Source organism: Abramis brama, assembly GCF_963993115.1.
Source record: "Abramis brama genome assembly, chromosome: 14".
In the NCBI taxonomy this organism is placed as follows: Eukaryota; Metazoa; Chordata; class Actinopteri; order Cypriniformes; family Leuciscidae; genus Abramis; species Abramis brama.
Genome location: NC_139976.1, coordinates 9278760 through 9299788, shown reverse-complemented (window position 1 = coordinate 9299788; position 21029 = coordinate 9278760). Strand labels below are relative to the sequence as shown.

Here is a 21029-nt window from a genome sequence, read left to right as displayed (position 1 = left end):
GATAACGCGAAATCAACATGGAAAAAAATAGCACCAAACAAGCCACTTTGAAATGCTTCTGTTTTCATGAATATAAAAGTTGGGTGACCCTTCCCCTAGACTAAAAAAAAGTTGGATGACCCTCCCCTCAACAATGAATAAAAAGACATGACCCTCCCCTATTTTCCTCCGGTGGCCCCTTCCATAAATACCGAACGGTCCCTTATTTAATTTTTTTTCTAGTGATGAAGTATGTTTACAAGTTGTTTAATTCATAAAATGTAATTAAAATTAAAAATTATTTGAAACAAAATTAATTAAAACTAAATCCATTAAATGATCCCATGACGGGAACCCCTAAAAGGCTCTGTATGTGAAGCCTGACAGAACCCTTTAATGTTCTATATAGAAACTTTTCTTCAAAGAGTGTAGTGTCTTTAAATGAAATTGTAAAAATTATATTTCTTTCTCTCAGCTTTCCAGATCCCCTCATCTTCAATTGGTCAGTTAAATAGATAATCCCACCCTAAACTCACGACATTGCAGTGTTGTTATTGATAACTAAAATGTAAACACTTTTGGTCATTGAAATAAAGCTGAAATAAAATAACATTTAAATTTTGAAATTTATGGAAACTTTCTTTGGCAACAAACTGAAATAAATTAAATTAAAGTTTAAGTTAAAATACTAACATTACTAAAACTGAAATACAAATAAATTAAAGCTAAATAGAAAATGAAAAAAAAAAGCTAATTCAAAATGTGAATAAATACTATAAGTACTATTGTACTATAATAACACTGTAGCACTAGTTAAGCGAGTGTTGCTGTACAAACAAGGAGTAGTGCCACAAACCCTCAGTGTTTGCACTTTTTGGGAAAGCTAACCTATAAATAGCTTATTTATGGTTGTCTCTACAGATTAAGGTATAAGAAAGTAAAATAAATAAATGCATGCTTCACTTTTGAATGATTTTTAATTGATAAAATACAATTCTGTCACCCTACTTCTTTCCAAATGAATATGACAGTGTCTATTTCTTGACCTAATCCAGTGTGTGTGTGTGTGTGTGTGTGTGTGTGTGTATCCCGCAGGGGTGACTGGCCCTGGCAGGCGTCCCTGTGGCTCAGATCTCAGTCTAAAGGGAATCAGCCTCTGTGCGGAGCAACTCTCATCAACTCCTGCTGGCTGCTCACTGCAGCTCACTGCTTTAAACGGTAAGAGAGACACTTGCTGGACATCAGTGGTATTAGCAGCTACAGTATGTCTGGGCTCTTCAGCTATAACCTATATTTCTGCCAATTTTGACTCTATAATAAAAACTGATTGATTCTGAATAAATCTTTGAAACTGCAAAAATAAGAAACACTCTGCAATCATGAAAATTATAAAGCACAAATATCTGCACTGCGAAGGGAATGCTCATTTTTCTTCACTGGCTTACTTAATGATTTAATGTACAGTTCTAAATAAAAAAAAATATCCCTATGTGAGTTGAATATATGGGCTTTAACAGTTTAATTTTCTTTAGTTCCCTAATTTGTCTTAAAATTGCTAAAATCTGATAATTATTCTGAAAAATGTTTTTGGTCCGCAATGTAGTTGAAGAACACTGGCATCTGGCACAAATACATTGAAAAAAGTTTTCATTTAAATATAAACACTTTCTAAAGCTTTGTTTACCTACACACAAACTACTAATTGTAATCCCAAATATATGTATTTACACTACTGTTCAATTTTTATTTTATTTTTTATAAATTAATACTTTCATTCCGCAAGGATGCATTAAATTAATCAAAAGTGACAGTAAAGACATTTATAATGTTACAAAAAAGTTTATATTCATAAAAAAAAAATCCATCACAGTTTCCACAAAAACATTGAGTGCAACATTGATAATAATAAGAAATGTTATTTGAGCAGCGAATCAGCATATCGTTAGCCTCATAGCATAATTGCCTAAGAAATAATTAATTAAAAAATTACTTAGGCAATTATGCTATGAGGCTAACGATATTATAATGATTTCTGAAGGGTCATGTGACACTGAAGACTGGAGTAATGATGCTGAAAATTCAGCTTTTCCATCACAGGAATAAATTACATTTTAAATTGATGGCTGCCCCCTAATAGTTGACTCGCCGTTAGTCGACTAGAAGAGGTTAGTCGCAGAAAAAAAAAAACTCCACAGGATGTGCGAAATCACGCAGTCTCTAATGAACAGATAATGTCAGGAAATCCAAACATTTGCCTATCATTCATCGACCTCAAATATGGCTTATCACTTGAAACAACTTTACGAGTCTCTAATGTTAACCGAGATAAATGTGTGCTATTATTAGATGCATAAGTGTTTGTGTGAGTACGACACTCATAATCATCACTTTTGCCGGTGGGCTATGGCAATCTTTATGTGTGTGTTTGAGCGCTGGTTAGGCTATGTAATATATAGGCAATAAGGCTTGTTTGATTAATGGCTTATTAATATAAATGCGCGATTAGTTGACTAATCGCTTAAATGAACGACTACTAGTCGACTAGACAAATCTTTAGTCTAGGGCAGCCCTGATTAAAATAGAAAGTAGTTATTTTAAATTGTCATATTTCACAATATTACAGTTTTTTTTATTTTTAGTCAAATAAATGTAGCCTTGGTGAGCATAAGAGATTTTTTTTTTTCATTAACAATAACCAAATCTTACTGACCACAAACGTTTGAGTGGTAGTGCATGAATTTATGTAGCAGTGGAAAGATTGAAATGGCAGTACATCTGTAATATGAATGAATGTCTTGATTCTACAGGTTTGGCAGTGACGCTTCACGGTACGTGGTAAAGCTCGGGGATTATCACACGCGGGAACAGGATGATTTTGAACGGGTGCTCTCTCCAGAGCGCATAGAGGTGCACAGGAAGTACCGAACGGAGAGCTGGGAGCATGATGTGGCTCTGGTCCGGCTGAAGGGCGCCGAGGGGAAGTGCGTGGCCTTTAACCCTCATACTAACGCCGCCTGCCTGCCAGCACCTGGCAGCAAGTGGGGCAAGAGACCTGCGTCTTGTGTCATCACTGGCTGGGGAATGACAGGTAATGTTGGGTTGTTCTTACTTGGGCACAATATTGGCAGGTTATGAAATGACACATACACACACACATATTTATACATATACACTCAAATGTTTGGAATCTTTAATATTTTTTGGTAACACTTTATTTTGATGGTCCCTTTTGAACATTCTGTGAACTATAAGTAACGTTGCACCTATGTGTCAACTAACTCTCATTAGAGTATTAGTAGACTGTCTGCTTAATATCTGCTAACACTTTATTTTGATGCTCCCCAACAGATATTCTACTGACTATAAGTAACTTTGCAACTACATGTCAACTTACTCTAACCCTAACCCTACCAGTCTACTAATACTGTACTAACACTCTAATGATGTCTCTTATGCTCACCAAGGCCATATTTATTTGATAAAATACAGTTATATTGTGAAGTATTATTACAATTTAAAACAATTGTTATCTATTTTTAATAGATTTTAAAATGTAAATTATTCCTGTAATGACAGAGCTGAATTTTCAGCATCATTACTCCAGTCTTTAGCGTCACATGATCCTTCAGAAATCATGCTAATATGCTGATTTGGTGTTTAAGAATATATATATATATATATATATTCTTAAACACCAAATCAGCATATTAGAATGATTTATATTTATATATATATATACACATACACACACATATATATACAGTGAGGAAAATAAGTATTTGAACACCCTGCTATTTTGCAAGTTCTCCCACTTGGAAATCATGGAGGGGTCTGAAATTGTCATCGTAGGTGCATGTCCACTGTGAGAGACATAATCTAAAAAAAAAAAATCCAGAAATCACAATATATATTTTTGAACTATTTATTTGTATGATACAGCTGCAAATAAGTATTTGAACACCTGTCTATCAGCTAGAATTCTGACCCTCAAAGACCTGTTAGTCTACCTTTAAAATGTCCACCTCCGCTCCATTTATTATCCTAAATTAGATGGACCTGTTTGAGGTCGTTAGCTGCATAAAGACACCTGTCCACCCCAACAATCAGTAAGAATCCAACTATTAACATGGCCAAGACCAAAGAGCTGTCCAAAGACACTAGAGACAAAATTGTACACCTCCACAAGGCTGGAAAGGGCTACGGGGAAATTGCCAAGCAGCTTGGTGAAAAAAGGTCCACTGTTGGAGCAATCATTAGAAAATGGAAGAAGCTAAACATGACTGTCAATCTCCCTCGGACTGGGGCTCCATGCAAGATCTCACCTCGTGGGGTCTCAATGATCCTAAGAAAGGTGAGAAATCAGCCCAGAACTACACGGGAGGAGCTGGTCAATGACCTGAAAAGAGCTGGGACCACCGTTTCCAAGGTTACTGTTGGTAATACACTAAGACGTCATGGTTTGAAATCATGCATGGCACGGAAGGTTCCCCTGCTTAAACCAGCACGTCAAGGCCCGTCTTAAGTTTGCCAATGACCATTTGGATGATCCAGAGGAGTCATGGGAGAAAGTCATGTGGTCAGATGAGACCAAAATAGAACTTTTTGGTCATAATTCCACTAAACGTGTTTGGAGGAAGAAGAATGATGAGTACCATCCCAAGAACACCATCCCTACTGTGAATCATGGGGGTGGTAGCATCATGCTTTGGGGGTGTTTTTCTGCACATGGGACAGGGCGACTGCACTGTATTAAGGAGAGGATGACCGGGGCCATGTATTGCGAGATTTTGGGGAACAACCTCCTTCCCTCAGTTAGAGCATTGAAGATGGGTCGAGGCTGGGTCTTCCAACATGACAATGATCCGAAGCACACAGCCAAGATAACCAAGGAGTGGCTCTGTAAGAAGCATATCAAGGTTCTGGCGTGGCCTAGCTAGTCTCCAGACCTAAACCCAATAGAGAATCTTTGGAGGGAGCTCAAACTCCGTGTTTCTCAGCGACAGCCCAGAAACCTGACTGATCTAGAGAAGATCTGTGTGGAGGAGTGGGCCAAAATCCCTCCTGCAGTGTGTGCAAACCTGGTGAAAAACTACAGGAAACGTTTGACCTCTGTAATTGCAAACAAAGGCTACTGTACCAAATATTAACATTGATTTTCTCAGGTGTTCAAATACTTATTTGCAGCTGTATCATACAAATAAATAGTTAAAAAATCATACATTGTGATTTCTGGATTTTTTTTTTTAGATTATGTCTCTCACAGTGGACATGCACCTACGATGACAATTTCAGACCCCTCCATGATTTCTAAGTGGGAGAACTTGCAAAATAGCAGGGTGTTCAAATACTTATTTTCCTCACTGTATATATCTGTATATATATGTCTTATTGTGCACGATTCATCAATCCATGTTATAAAATGGATTATCTTTTTATAACAAAAATCTTTTTTTTGTTTGGAACAACATGAAGGACAGAAATGTCATTTTGGGGTAACTATTCCTTTAAATGTGCTGCAAATGGTGTTTTACCATTTGTTTTCCCCATATTTTTCAGACACTGAGCATCCCAGCACTCTTCTTCAGGCCTGGGTTCCTCTTCTGCCCTCGTGGCAATGTAAGAAGCGCTATGGCGAGCGTTTCACAAGCCACGACATGCTGTGTGCGGGCAGCATGACGTCTGACCTGAGAAAGCATGCTGACAGCTGCCAGGGCGACAGCGGGGGTCCGCTAGTGTGTCAGGGCGAGGCAGGGCGCTGGGTACTGACAGGGGTCATTTCCTGGGGTCACGGCTGCGGTGACCCCTCGTACCCAGGTGTGTATTCACGGGTCAGCCGTTACCTGCTCTGGATTGAACAGGTGACACACAGCACCGCCCCTCTTCAGCACTGAAGCACCACTCTCTCGGAAAACCACCCGTCACACCTCAGAGACCCAGGACTCTATGAAAGGATAAACAAGAGCCTGAGAGTGTTTAACACCTGCTACATGCTTTCAACACCCTGGATCTTAATTTCTCTGTATTCTATCTGTACAATTCAATTTGACATCGTTAGCATTTAGAGATTAGGAAGTCTAGAGTCTGGGAAGGTTTTCATTCATCTAGGACGCTGTAGAATGACCAGTGTGATGTTAAAGGGACAATTCACCGTTAATAATATTCGCTCATCATTTACTCACCCTCTAGTTCCAAACCCGTATGAGGGTTAGTAAATGAGGATCGAATTTTCATTTTTGGGCGAAGTGTTCCTTTAAAAGAGTGTGCGACATGTGATTCTACTGTGCATTTAAAATGTTTCTAGCGCCATCCAGAGGCTGCAGTGCATGTTAATGTATGTATTGTCTTTAAAAGCCATTTGATGCAGCTACCCAGGCCTTCCGCATGGTATAGAATGATAGCTAAAGCTGTGGAAGAAAACGGAATGGATTATTTTACTATTCTTATTTAACTGAAGGCTTGAACTGCAACTCTAATCTTCGTGGAAACATTTTCAGTGTTGTGGATTAGACCAGTGAAATTAATCACGTAGGCTTTTTTAGATAGCGACAGTCGAAGTGATCTTTAAAACCATGTGTCTTCTTGTATGTGTCATACATTTAATGCAGTTTTTAAATCATGTACAGTAAATTATGATATATAACTTTTCAAATTGCATTCATTTACTATCAGTATTGGTGCATTAACACAGACTCAATATGTTTTGTTTGTCTCAGTCTAAGTACAAGTTTTAGAATGGCATTTTAGAATCATAATAGCGATTAACCTAATGTGACTTTCTCTTATTTGTCATGGTGATTTAATACGTGTCATTATGTAAAGGTAGTATGGCAATTGATAATGGGGTTCGTCCAGTCAAAGGGTGAAATCAAGAGGAGTTTCTCATTTCTAATGCGTAGAAATTGCAAGTTTGTGACTGACTATATTTTGGTTGAAAGTCAGTATAATGAGATTTTATTTTGTAGCATCTGTACTTTGTTCTGTGAACTGTGTGTTTTCATCCAGTGGGTGGCGATATTGTGTTTTTTTAAACTCAATTCTGTTCTGTGCTGTATATAGATTCTAGATTATTCAGTCTGTTTCTTATTTTAAACCCATTTTGATTTGTTTCTTCACTGATTCCATCAGAATTACAGAACCGAATTCATGCAAAGAATGACAGATTTTTGTATTTAATTTGAAGAGAAAAAAGTAAGCAACAAGGGCTCTTTAAAATTCATCATTAAGAGAGGCAATAGGCAAATAAGATGATGGATGAGAATGTAAAAGCCAAGAGCTTCATATACATCCAATTTTGTCATGATTGCACATTTAGATGTGATGAAAATCTGAATAATTGTTTCCAGTTGTGCAAAATATGGGCTGGGTGAAAATAATGTGTTTCCAAAATTACAAGGAAGTCTAAATCATGTCCGTTTTTATGTGTGCTCTATTGATGCAACAAATATTCGCAGAATCTCTCTCTTAAACACTAAGTTTACTGCGAGATCTGAAATTACTTCTAAAAAGCCAGTTCTTAACATTAGAAAGTTCTATTCAGCCTGCTTCATAATTAATGCATATTGTCGTACAAATTATTCTAATAATCTGATATTGCCTGCTAAATTATTTAACAGGCATATATTATTCATGTATTCTTAATATTAGTGGAGCCATGCCTTCCGATGGGCCTGCATATTTTTATGGCATTATATTGCTGTAAAACCCAGGGCTAAACATTAAATGGTGGATTTTCAAGAAATAGGAACAGTTAAGATCTCAAAGCACTACTTCAGTTTTTTTGCTTAGAGGGTCTTGTAGGTATGTTCTGGAGATGTATCAAATGGGAACTGGACTGATCAAGTGCTTCTCTCTGAAGACTAACTTCTGTGTTTGGATGGTGTCTGCTTAGATCTTCAAAAGCCATTTTAGAAGTAAACTACACAGGCCTCGCTCTCAGAACACTGCTTAAAGCTGCATCAGAGCTTTGGGACTCTTCATCAAGGGCCGTGATAAGGAGCTCATCTCCCTGACTCTGGAGAGTGTTGATATCTGTTGCATGTCATGCAATCATCTGTTTGTACGTTGATGATGTTCTCAGTCATTACCAAGTCTTTGAGTTTCTGTAAAAAAAAAAACGCTCTGAATATTTTCATGTGTGACAAGTGCCAAAAATAAAGTGACCTCTTCTTGTGGCTTTGGCATTGTATTGCTTCACATGGTTTAATTGTAGGCTATATTTAGATTTATTAAAATACATTTTTGAAGATTATTTTTACATTTCATATTGATTAATTTAATCTCAATTTGTAACATTGTAACAAGACCTCAATTGTAACAAGACCTATTATACCACTGCAATAAATGTTTTTGCACTTCAAAAATAACGTCATTAAAACTATAGCACAAATTGCACAAAAAAAAAAAAATTTAATAAAATAAATGAAAGAAACTTTACCACAAAGTAATAAATAACATATATATATGGGCCATTCTACAGAATTGGTGCAAACTGCTGTCCCACAACCAAAAAACACATTTAAAAAGCATTTAAGTATTCAAATTAGAAGTTTACTAAGATCCTTATATTATATATTGAATCCCACAATAAAATATAAGTAAGCTTAATATACATAAAATCATCATTTATTGGGTACTTTCAATTGGTATTTGGCTGTCCCGAACCCTAACCCCTAAATTTTAACTTGTGAAAAAGATAAAGAAATGTTGTTGTTTTTTTCAATTTTTTCCATTGTTGTTTTTAAAAATATATTTTTGATTTCTTTTAAAAAGTGAAGAAAACAAACGTTTAAGTTATATTTATTTTTAAATCATGAAACTTTATGTAAAAAATGTGTCCCGCATTTTCATGTCACTACCGAAACAGTGTGTGTTTTAGTCCATTGGCTGAGACTGATTTTAACCACACTCCTACATTTTTGATCAGGAAATATTCCTGTGTCCCTCTCTCTCATAGCCTCTCTTTCATTGTAGATAGGTACCATCATTTTGAGGGAAATGTGTTCAAAAGTCTGAAAATCTGTGTGTAACTGGAACGTCACTACCGAACACCTTTTTTCTGCAATTAAGCAAACTTTGTTGGGTGTTATTCCATAAAATTTAGTTTTTATGTGTGTACAAATGCTCAGAACTGTGCTAGTAACCATACTGGTTATCATCTTTGAACTAGGCTCAAAAGTATCTAAAATTGTCACTACCGAAACAGTCACTACCGAAACATGTGGTGAAGTTTCAGTTGTGACGTCATGTTTTTTTAGCGTTATTCGATAAAATTTAGTTTTTGTGTGTGTACAACTGTTCAGAACTGTGCTGGTTAACCATGTGCTGATTAGCATCTTTGACCTAGGCACAAAAGTATCTAAAATTGTCACTACCGAAACAGTCATGACTGAAACATGTCATCATTGTTTTGGTAGTGACAAAAGGGAACAACTTAATCATTTATTTGGGGGAAATAAACAAAATTTTAGTACAGTAATCCAAATCATTAGTATTTTAGTATGTTTTATAGTGTTTTAGTATGTGAGTTAAAATTCTGTAGGGTGAATTTTTAAAAACATTACTTCAGTCTGTCACTACCAAAAATGTGCTGTCACATGGGATGTTTTGTCTAAAATAAAGTATATTGAATTATCAACTAAGATGTTATCATAGTGTTTGGTTCAATGTATATTCAAACTAATGAATCCTTAACTTTGAAATCAGTATGATTAACTTAATGTCTTTTACAAAGAATGATTGTATTCAAAATACAATTTTTTTTATGAATTACACTTGAAATATTGTTAAAATTGGAATTATTGATTTACCAGTGAAAACGTTTTTTTTTTTTTTAAATAGCAAAAAATATATTTACAGGTAGATGTTAGGAATATATATATATATATATATATATATATATATATATATATATATACAGTACATACATACATATGCTGTGATGTAGTTAAATCTGGTTAATTTCTTCCTCTTTTTCTTTTTTTTTTTTTTTTGGCTAGTAGAAGTTTTGAATGGCCGGTAACTTAACTTACATTTAGTAGCCATATATTAGACCTATGCTGCATATATGATTATATTAACATATATTTATTTTAAATTTGGTTTTAATTGATCACTTAAACATATTATTTTTCTAACAGACTGTTTATCAAACAGTAAAAAGAACCTAGTAGGTAGGTACCCTAACATGACAGGGGTGTAGTGCATGGATGAGGAGCTTAGAACTTCGGGCTGTTTTGTGAAGAACCCTCCCCGCGCGCCCATCAGCTGCTCTACTCTCGCGCATTCGGCGCGCGCTGAAGATGGCGGAGCAGCGCTCACGAGCGGCGCAGGATGCGCTCACGAGACATCAAAGTTCTTTCTGTGGCGTCCAGTTGATTCGGATTCTCGCGACCGCTCTCAAAGCGGCCATTTAAAACGGTAAGGGGATGCGTGCTGAGTGCTGTGTTCCAAGGGGCTGTTTGCTTTTTCTGGAAACACACACACACACACACTGGTTTGGCGTTGACTTCAGTTGCAATGTGGCAGTCCGCTAGATGCAGGAACATCTCGCCTTCAGTCTTGATGCATGAGGACTTGAGTGTTGCGTGACATGTTCGATGAAAGTGGTATGTACTAGTGGATTGTTTGTAGATTGAAGTCAAATCAATGCTATTGTTTGCAAAGTTGCAATGTTTACAGTTTGCTTGAGACCATCAAATTCTCTACAGTCAGTCAGTAGCCTACAATAGGTGGAAGAGACCTGTCAAAATGTTTGTGTCTCTAGAACGGGGTTTGTAGTTTATTTTTAGTTTGTGTTAAGCTTTTATATCATAGTAATGGAAATCAAGGTTCTGTTGCACAGTTTTGTGCTGAAATGGGGTTGTTTATTTATTTATCTATCTGTAGCAGGGATTGACCGATAGTGCTTTATTTTATATGACAGAAAACAATTATTTTTAATTGTCTGATAAATTGCATAACCGGTTTTTATTGTTGACAATAATGATGATTAGACCACAAAAATAGATATTAAAAATGGATTAAGAATGTTTGATAAATAATCAAGCCTAATGATCTAGATGTTTTCAAAATTAATAATTTGTTTAGCATTCATTTTGCAAATTAAGATACGTTTTTCTTACTTGAGATTAATTGGCTGTTATTTAAGTCATTGTATCATTTTCCAAAAATCATAAATTAAGTTTAAATAAATTGTTGGTAGGCTACTATAGATACTCAACAAATGGTGTCATTTATCAGTAGCCCGATAAAAATAACCGATAACTGATTAAATTGAAAATCGTGAGCATTGGTTACAAAATATTGTTTAAACCAATCAGTCTACCTCAATTATAAAGGATCTTTTGTCACTGTTATCTCCATGTAATTCAACGCACAAACAAACCTGTTGATGATGTATCTTTGTGCTAAAACATACAACCTGGAATTGTTTGCTGTGGGCATTTGGGCTGTTGCCAGCGTGCAGTCTGTGATATTCTGCCAAGGTGTGTGGGAAGTTTCTCTTGATGTGTTTATTTTGTCTGTGTTTTGCACATCAAAAAAAAAAAAAATTGTTTTAGAGGGAATAGACATGTTGATTATATTTGTTGTCTGTCTAACATAAGAATATCAGTTAAATGACATATTTCAAAGCGCAAGGGCCTGCTTGCTTTTAAGATGCTTGTTAAGTTTCTAGTTGTGAGGGAATAACTGGACTGTGTGATTAGGAAAGCATCTGTTTTCTTGCCTGTGAATACTCACGGCAAGATAGTTTCACTGGCTGTGCATCCGAGATCCGAACACATCCATTTATGTGATTTTATACCATAGATTCTGAAACTAATAAAAATGAAGTCTCATTTAATGTGCTACTGATAAGATGTTTGCGGTTTAAAGGAAGACGAAACTGGAGTGGAAAGACACAAAAGGCTATTGAAGTTTTGAAAGAAATGACTACTGTTGCTGCTGGTGGAGTGATGGCACATTTGAAATGAAATTATGAAAATCGTTTTTAGACGTTTTAGCTTCGACTCAGTAATTACATTCGGAAGCTATTGAAGTAGGAGAAGAGAAATAAAAGAGCTTCCGCCTCCTTTGAAATGAACCTATTAATGCCTCTCATTTGACTGAGGAACCCAATGAGTGCTGGTCAGAGAGCTGAAGATGAATACTACTCATTGAGTGCCTCATTGATGTCCTTGATGAGTCAGATATAATTAAACATTGTTGCTCGTGGGCTTTATTCTCCAGACTGTAATTTGCTTCATGGAGTGCTCAATAAAAGTGGAGCCAAACCTGTTTATGTGCTCACTGTGTAAATAGACCTACCTTGTCTGCACACGACAGCCACCTTCTTCAATCTGTCATACCCTGGATGCACATTAATAATATGCACGCACTCTTATAAATTAATTTCTTATTTTTTGTAATACACTGCCATGCACACAATTTATATGAATGCAAGTCATCAGCTACTTGTGTCCATTTGACATGAAGTGCAATGTACAGATTTTTGTTCAGTCACAATAGGTAAGTCAACAAAGCTGTTTGTTTCATTGTTAATGGAGCAAAACCTGCTTTAGTATATGAAAGCTAATCCTTAGTGCAAACCAAGGCCAAGGGTTGTAGTCATTCATTGTTTGATTTGGCTCTTGACTTTTAAGACACACATTCACACATTCAACACTTTGCCAGTGTTGCTTAAAGCAGGACTAATTGCTATATTTAATGGAACTGAACAAAGTGAGGTGTGTTTGCATGTATTTAATGAATTCAAATGCAATAGTGTAGTCCCCACGGTGCGCCCATTGGCTGATAATAGTTTATGCAATGCTTTTTCATTGCTGTTTTGGAGTTTGTTTTGTAAGTGGGCTGGCGTGGTGGTGTTCTGTTTGTGGTGTGGATTCTGTGGAATGCTCCAATGCCTGGTTTCTGGCCTAACCAATATAGTGTTCCTCCTTCAGTTCCCAAAGAATGAGTTGCTCAATGTGTCCCTGAATTCTCAGAGCATTGATTTCAATTTTAATTTATGAACTATAAGACATTTTGTTGGATTCTGTTCTTAAAAGCAGTTGAGTTTACTATTGCAGTAATTAGTTCCAAAATGTAGCCATGCCTAAGCATCACACATAGGCCTACGCATCCAACACAAAGGCCGTTTCAAAATGTAGACTACATGATTATGCTGTCCCCTAAGATTTATTTTTGTTAAATTGTAACACAGTGTTGCACGTATCCTTAACAGATAAGCCTATCTCACAATGCACATACTGATTATAAACATATTTGTATGAAATAGTTCAGTTGAATTAAAAATGGACTATTTTACTCAATGCATTTTATGGTATCATGCTGTTAGCTTAGCAACATGGTAATGTCTAAAGGTGCATTCACACTGTTGGAATTACCGTAATTACAAGGTTTTGACTTGTAAAAAGTGTTCACGTCGTAGAACTCGAAAACCCGACTTGTACCACCTGACTGCTGCAGATTCATTTTGCCATTGATAATGTTGTCATAGAAACGCATAAATCTGAGTCTGAAGAATGTCACTTGTTCTCATTGTATAATTATAACTACAACATGGCGTGAACACGGTATAACTCCTGGGTGCTTTTGTGGACATGAAGCAGCTAAACACACAGTAGTTAGACATTAGCATGTTGCTAAGCTAACAACATGATACCATAAAATACCTACACAAATATTGGATAAAATAGTCAATTTAATTATTCTGAACTAGGCAAGGCAAGTTTATTTATATAGCACATTTCATACACTACGGCAATAGTGCTTTACAGAAAGTAATGGAAATAATCAGAAAATAAAAGCAAGGAAAATTAAAACAGTTATAAAAGAAATTAAAATAGACATATGATACAGTCATAAAATGAATTGAAAGAGTAAAAAGATGATACATAGATAAACTTCTCATCTGGCAAAACACCGGTGTATCATATTTTTCACAACTCCCAGTTTTACTCTGAGATTTTCTCATGGATTAAACTGTGTCTGATTAAACCATGGCGGAAACACTGATTCATAATATAATATATCTATAATATATAGTGATCAGTGGTCCGTGATGAATGGTGTAAAGTTAATCACTCAAATTTCACAGATTGCTTTATGTCGCAAAAAGACCAGTTGTAATACAGTACCATTTATAAATGGTAGAAAAGTGGTAGAAATTAATAATTTTCATCATTTTGAAATTAGATGTAGTTATTTGGGTTATTGGTAACAGAGCTCTTGCTTCAGTGTTATGTGTTCGACTCAAACACGTGATGTCCTAATAGTGAATGCCTGACTCAGTGGTATGAGCTTCCCACATGCTCTTGAAGGCAGCATCTGATGCACAGTTCAATTTCAGTCAGGATGCTGCCTTAGAAGTTTTACAACAGAGCATGTGTCTTATCAATAAGACTTTTAAAGGGGTGGTTGATTATGATTTCACTTTTCTAACTTTAGTTAGTGTGTAATGTTGCTGTTTGAGCATAAACAACATCTGCAAAGTTACAATACTCAAAGTTCAAAGCAAAGGAAGATATTTGCTTTTAAAGAAAAGGACTACAACAAACGGCTGGTTGGGACTACACAACATTCCTCCCGGGTTAGTGACATCACTAACCCTAGAATTTACATAAACCCCACCCCCGGGAACACGCAGTCCATGTTGAGAAGAGGAAAAGTTGTTGTATAAGAGTACATTTGTGAGTCAGCTCAAACTTTAGCATCCATCTTTTCACATGCAATAGAAAGTCACTCTGTGTGCATCTCACAACAGTTCCTATACGAGCGATTTATAGATTATCAAGACAGAATATGCTAATTGAAGATAGTTAACTACACATCAGCAACATAAATTCATCAACTAACCATTCAGAGACGTCCTGTTGCATTCTACATGTTGTCACTTCTTCTTGAGTCTCTCCATCTTTGTCTGACTCTGTTTTAACATTAAAGGCAGAACAGTTTCTGTCATTTTAGTGTGTCTGCGTGAGGTAATAGCAGCTGCTAACACACAGGAGCTCTTGAAACCCCGCCCTCTGCAGCAGCTCATTTGCGTTTAAAGGGCCAGGCACAAAACGGTGCGTTTTTACAAACCCTCAAAAAGTGACAGCTTTAACTTGCTATATAAAAATATCTGTGGGGTATTTTGCACTAAAACTTCACACACACACTGGGGACATCATAGATATATTTTACATCTTGTGAAAAGGGCATTTTACCACCCCTTTAAAATATGAATAAATACCCTGATAGATTGAGTGTCAGCATGATGTGTTTAGTATAATGACAAACAATGGGGAAAATCATCCAGAAGGTCTACTCTAGACTAGTCTGTATTTTAGTTGCCTGTTGTTTTCTGTAGGATATATTTTACTGTAAATCTTACTTTCCATTTAAATTGGGATCTCTTGGTATTGCTTTCTTCACTTAATGTTAATATTGTATAGTTAGAGCTATTATTTTTGTGTTCTGTAAATGGCTGAGGGTACTTGTAAATAATACTTTTGTTGGAGGAGCCGTCATGGGCATCTATGGTGGAACATTCACATTTAAACCAACAGGTGAAAATGTCAGTTCAGTTTTGAGGATCAAGATGCTAACAATAGAAGGCATGCAGAGGTAGCGTCTTGAAGTCTCCTAGACAAGTACGTCCTGTCCCCAGGCAATAGTCTCCAAGCCTTGTTAGCCGACAGTTCCAGCTCTCTTCCCGAGAAGGAAGTTAGGAATGGATGGTAGCAATGTTGAAAAACCCGTTAAGGGGGGATGGTGGCGGGCTGCTCCACGGGGAGCCAAGAGCTGTCTGGTCAGGGATCAAATTCTCGCACTGTTGGCTTGCTCGCATCCATAATTCATGTGCTTTTTTACTTGCAGAGGAAAATGGAAAATGTGCTGTGCTTTTTCCTCCAACTCTCTCCTGCTCTCTCGCTCTTTCATCCAACTATTCTCTCTGACATGAAAGAGTCCGCTTGAAAGCAGGCATTATTTGCTGGGAAATCCATAGATTTTTTGGGTTTGTTGGATTTTCATATTTTTATGCCCGTACTCATTCCTGTGGCTCTCTGCTGACTTATTTTCCTTCACATTGCACACTAACATGCTTTCATATTGGTTAGGGATTTGCAAAACTATGTATTTTCAAAATAGGCTAGCCTGTGAGTTGCACGAGTGACCAGTTGACTAATCACCTGACCCTGATTGGACAGGAAATTTAAGTTTTTGCATTAAAACACAACTAGACTTGGACTGTTTTTAACCTTGCATGGTGTTTAAAAACACAATGTTTGTGGTGGGATGTTCAAAAAGAGCAAGCACAAGTAGCTCTTTTTACCCCAAGTACCTGGGAGTTTAGGTGTGTTCACTTTACATTCCATTCCATGACGGAATTACCATAATTGCTCAATTCCGATTTGTAAGTGTTCTCATCCTCGTAGAACTCATAACTACAACTTGTAAACTCAGGATTTTCTGAGTGCTCTGCACTCAAAATGGCATGGCTTCAGCATTAAAATGTAATTAAGTAATTATTTCATAATATTTCTGTTTAATAATTAATATAGTTGAATGCCTTAATGCAAGAATAATCTGAATGTCTGGGGACGTGAACAGATCCAAGTAGAATGTCGGGTTGTCATCTAGTAATCACATGGCGTGAATGAATCATTTGGCATTAGCATGTTGCTAAGCTAACAATGTGATCATTTGAACAGTAAAATACACACAAAGACACAAAAATTGGCTAAAGTGGTACATTTTTATTAGCTGAAACTATTTTGCATCTATTTTGTATTAGGATGCAATGGCCATGTGTTAAAACAAGAAAAAAACCCTCACTAATTTACTATTTCACCATTGATTTGTTACCCCCGATAGCACACATCACAGAGACATCTATTTAGCTCCTTTCACACAGTGCGTTGATCCTGGGAAATTGCCGTAAAATTGCTAGAGTGCTTTCTGTGTGAACGCAAACACGTCCCGGGATTGATGCCGGGATGGGGACCTAGTAACGTTGCCGGGATCAGTCCCGGAACGCGCCCTGTGTGAACAAAAGCCAGGACCAATGCCGCAAGGGGTGTGTCGTAGTGATGACGCACATGCCATCCATCCCACAGGCCTTTCTACAACCTATATGGGGAACGAGACACTCGGCAAACCCAGTGGCGCTACTGGGGAGTATGGACTCGTCTTTGTGTAGAAATGACGAGAGGAGTTATCGGCAGAGCTGACATCTGATAGGAGTTATCACATCCTGACATCACGTGTCTTTACGGGATGTGTGTGAACGTACTCATACATTCTGGAAAATCACTGGCAGTGTGAATGAACCAAAATCAAACGATCCCGGGACAAATCCCGGGACACATTATCCGTGTATTTTCCGGAATCTCTGTGTGAAAGGGGCTTTTGATGTCTGCATTTACATCTGCAAAATGTATTTGCTCAACAATATGTCTGTATATGTTTCCTGTTAGACGCTAAGTAGACATTTAGAAAATGTCTTTAAGATGTTTATGAATGTATGTAAAACTGCTTTTTCTGAGACATTTATCAGATGTTTTTCCAGATGAAGCGCACTTTAGCAGACATCTTAGAGACGTACCTGTGCTATCTGGGACATACATCTGTAATACAATTATAGTTTTACACACAGATGAAAGCCAGGGCCTTATTTGCATCACATATATGTTTTTTTAAGGGACTTTATGGTATAAAGATGTTTACGCTCCCACAAAATGAGATATTATGTGTCCTAGAAACCACCTTGTCAGATGCAGAGTCTGCATTGAGCACAGCAGGGAATGTATTTTCCTCTCCAAAATCTGTTAAGTCAGATAAATCCCTTTTCATTCAGTTCAATGGTTTTAAGTTGGCAGAGAAATCGTTTTTTTCTTCTGCTTTTTATCAAATCGATTACCCATTCAGGCTTGTTTGACCAGCTGAAAAAGCTAACATGGCCATCTGCTGATATTGTCATAATAATGTTCACACACCAAATGTTAGAACTGGATGTGCGAGACTAGTCGATACTGCCGCTGCTAGTCGACTTGGAAATACTAGTCGTTTACATATATGCACATTTAATGTTTTGCTTTATATTTTCTTTTACAAAGGCTACGTTTAAATTACAATCATGTTAATGTTTCATTTTAAAATGAATATATTATTTTGAAAAGCATATATCTGGAGCAGAAAACAAAATAATTTCATATTACCTCAGTCCTCAGATTTTGCATGCTTTGGTTTTCTCTGTGGCTCTCGCAGCGGGTTCAGAGAAATGTTCACATTTGGAAGATGATCAAGTGAGGGAGTATTTTGAAAGCCTACATAAATTTTTCCCTTTCTTCATGTCAAACTAGTATATAACAATATAGCTTGCTTATGCATCTAGTCAGTGGCAAAATTTCAGTTTAAACGTTAATGAAATGAGTCGTTGCACACATCCCTAGTCACACGGCAGGTAAACCGCAGCAGAGCGTCATAATCAGAGATCAGACTGTATTGGGATTGCTAATAGAGACCTTATGTTATTTACTAAAAATGTTTTCCTCATAGACTTGCAGTTTATTGAAATCAGAATAATCATCTCCTTATTGGCCTGGTTAACTTATTAGTAAATAGATCTACTGTAGAACAGAATTCACTTTTCCTCGAACCCAGCTGAGTGGATTGATCTGACATCCCGGGTTACCTGTGAACATTCGACTTCCGATGCTCTCCAATTGTTCGTGTTTACAGTTAGTACACACTTAAACAGTGTTGGGGAAGCTAATTTGAAACAAGCTGCAAATTTCTCAAAATTTAAAGTATTATAGTCAAGCTACCATCATGTAACATTATAAAAAATAGATAGTTACACTACAAGCTGCTAGATAAACCAACCCGATCTCATCAGAAAATGTAGCTAGTTTGTGAGGTGGCAAATTTGTACAACATGATTTGTATAAAAATGTAAAATTTGTAGAAGAAAAGTATGAAGATCCACCCCTAAACCTAACCTCCAGTGGGGCGTAAGCAGATCATACAAAATTGTGTGAATGAGAACATACGAATTAGCCACCAATTTGCCAAAACCGAAATATAGTTATGATTTGCCATGAGAGTGCTGATCAAAACATAGCTTGCTATTGTGCATTGAAGCTTTTTAGAGGGCAATATTTTTTTAAATATTTAAGAATTGGATGATAAAATTTAGTTCTGCAATTAGAGCAGTCTTATCTTGCACAGAAACAATGAGTTTCTCAAATAAAATAATTGCATTTAATAATTGGCTTCAGTTTGAACTGATAAATTTACACTACTGTAAATGTATCTATCTAGAAAGCAACTAACTAATGTAACAGAAACAAAAACAGTAATTAACAGTGTTTGACTCAATAAAAACAAGACAGCAACTCAAATCAGTAAATCGTTTATTTGAACCTGTTCGTTTACATGAACCATTTGAACAAAGGCCATGTTCACAATGAAAGGGAGTGAATAGGATGATGCGAGTCTTTGTGCTATTGCTTGTTAATAAATGTTGATAATTGACTCTAATTGTATCCGGTTAGATAGTCGCCACACCACGTCACTGCTCATTTGCATTCATATGAAGACTGCTTATCTTTGTTTTATGGCCTGTGGTCAATTCGCCAGCTCTCATTGAACTGAATGACTTCCAATGACGCATTCGCTGTCAGTGTGAACACCCCTCGACATGGATGTATTCAGATGCTCTCTATTTTTGTTATTTCATTAACATTGGGTATGTCATTTTTTGTTTAAAGTGCCAATTACGATGACCCATTTAGATCTGTTTTTCATTAACCGAAGGGCCTTTCTGCATTCATCACTGTATGACACTCCGCCATCTAAAACCATTAGTTTATTTGTTTGGTGAGTCTGTGTGAATCTTCATTCCCTTAAAATGGCTGGGATTTAAATGACTGTAGGTTTTCTTCATGCTGGATTGCTTTCAGTCTTGCGTCATTTCCTTGTTATGTGCTTTGGACGGAAGGCACTTCAAAGACTGTCATCTTCATTCCATAAGTGGAAATCCCTCATTATGGCTTTTCATGTTTCTCAGCCATCATTTATCTCACTCTGTTTTCTGTTCGAGAAATCTGTATAATTCAAGGATTAATCCATGATATATTGCAAAGGATGAAGCATTTGTTGTTGATTCCTGTTTTTTCACAGTCAATCCAAATCGCTTTTATAAACGAAGATAGATGCACCCAGCCTCATGGTCTATGTCAGTGCTGGTCACGTAATTCATTTACTCTCCGTTAGCCAACACCCGAATCATAATTAGCTCAGTATTTCTGCATCGAGAGAGCTTGATCTTTGATTTCGTTTCTACATCATTGGACAGACTGATAACTTTTTAGGGGAAAAAAATCTTTCTTTTTTTAAATGTTATGATAGCACCATCTCCCATTTTTCTGAATGTAACCAGAAGTTAAACATGTTCTTGAAATAACACACTAAGAATTTTATTTCTGGACCTCCAAAAAAACATATTAGGGTCAGTCAGTTCTCCCAGGGTGGCAAATCCGGGTTTACTGTGCCAGCTGTATGTCTTCATCTTAAAGGGACAGTTAACCCAAAAATAAATATTCTGTCATCATTTTCTCACCCTCGTGTCATTCTAGACCAGTATGTTTTTCCAATTTTTTGAAGAAATGTTTCAGTGTTTCTGGAGCAATATATTTTGTGCTTCACAGAGTCATACAGATTTGTAATGACATTATTAGGTTGAGTAAATGACAGAATTTTCATTTTGGGTGAGCTGTCCCTTTAATTATTAGGGCCTGCCACTTAATAACTTACGAAATTATTGTTTTCACAGTACTCTAATGGATCTCTTTCATGCAAACAGATGATATTTTGTTTCGCCTTGAACTTGAACACGTGCCTAAGGGGCTGACCTCTGCACAGAGAGCAAACACTGACTATTGTGCTCCACAATACCGCTTTGACTTGTTTTAAAGCAGTACTAGCCATTAATTATAAAGATGGAGTGTATGAGGTGCATACATTTGCATAAATTTGCATCTTTAACACCATGGCAAAAAGAA

General features: G+C 36.6%; 2 protein-coding genes across 3 annotated transcripts in view; both read left to right on the top strand.

Moving 5' to 3' along the window:
• The window catches only part of LOC311095619 (neurotrypsin), a 47796-nt gene extending 39646 nt beyond the window's left edge, over positions 1 to 8150 (top strand). The window contains exons 12-14 of the mRNA XM_084134182.1: positions 1075 to 1197; positions 2787 to 3067; positions 5536 to 8150. Of these exons, the coding sequence (XP_083990308.1) occupies positions 1075 to 1197; positions 2787 to 3067; positions 5536 to 5870 (739 nt within the window). The 3' untranslated portion in view covers positions 5871 to 8150. The remainder of the gene's footprint in view (positions 1 to 1074; positions 1198 to 2786; positions 3068 to 5535) is intronic.
• Positions 8151 to 10251: 2101 nt separating this feature from the next.
• ndst2b (N-deacetylase/N-sulfotransferase (heparan glucosaminyl) 2b) overlaps positions 10252 to 21029 on the top strand; it is a 75377-nt gene continuing 64599 nt past the window's right edge. Inside the window, exon 1 of one of the 2 annotated variants that reach the window (XM_084134775.1) lies at positions 10252 to 10395. The gene's annotated coding sequence lies outside the window, so the exon portion shown is untranslated. Of the gene's footprint in view, positions 10584 to 21029 lie in introns of both variants that reach the window. The other variant, XM_084134776.1, reaches the window with a different exon arrangement.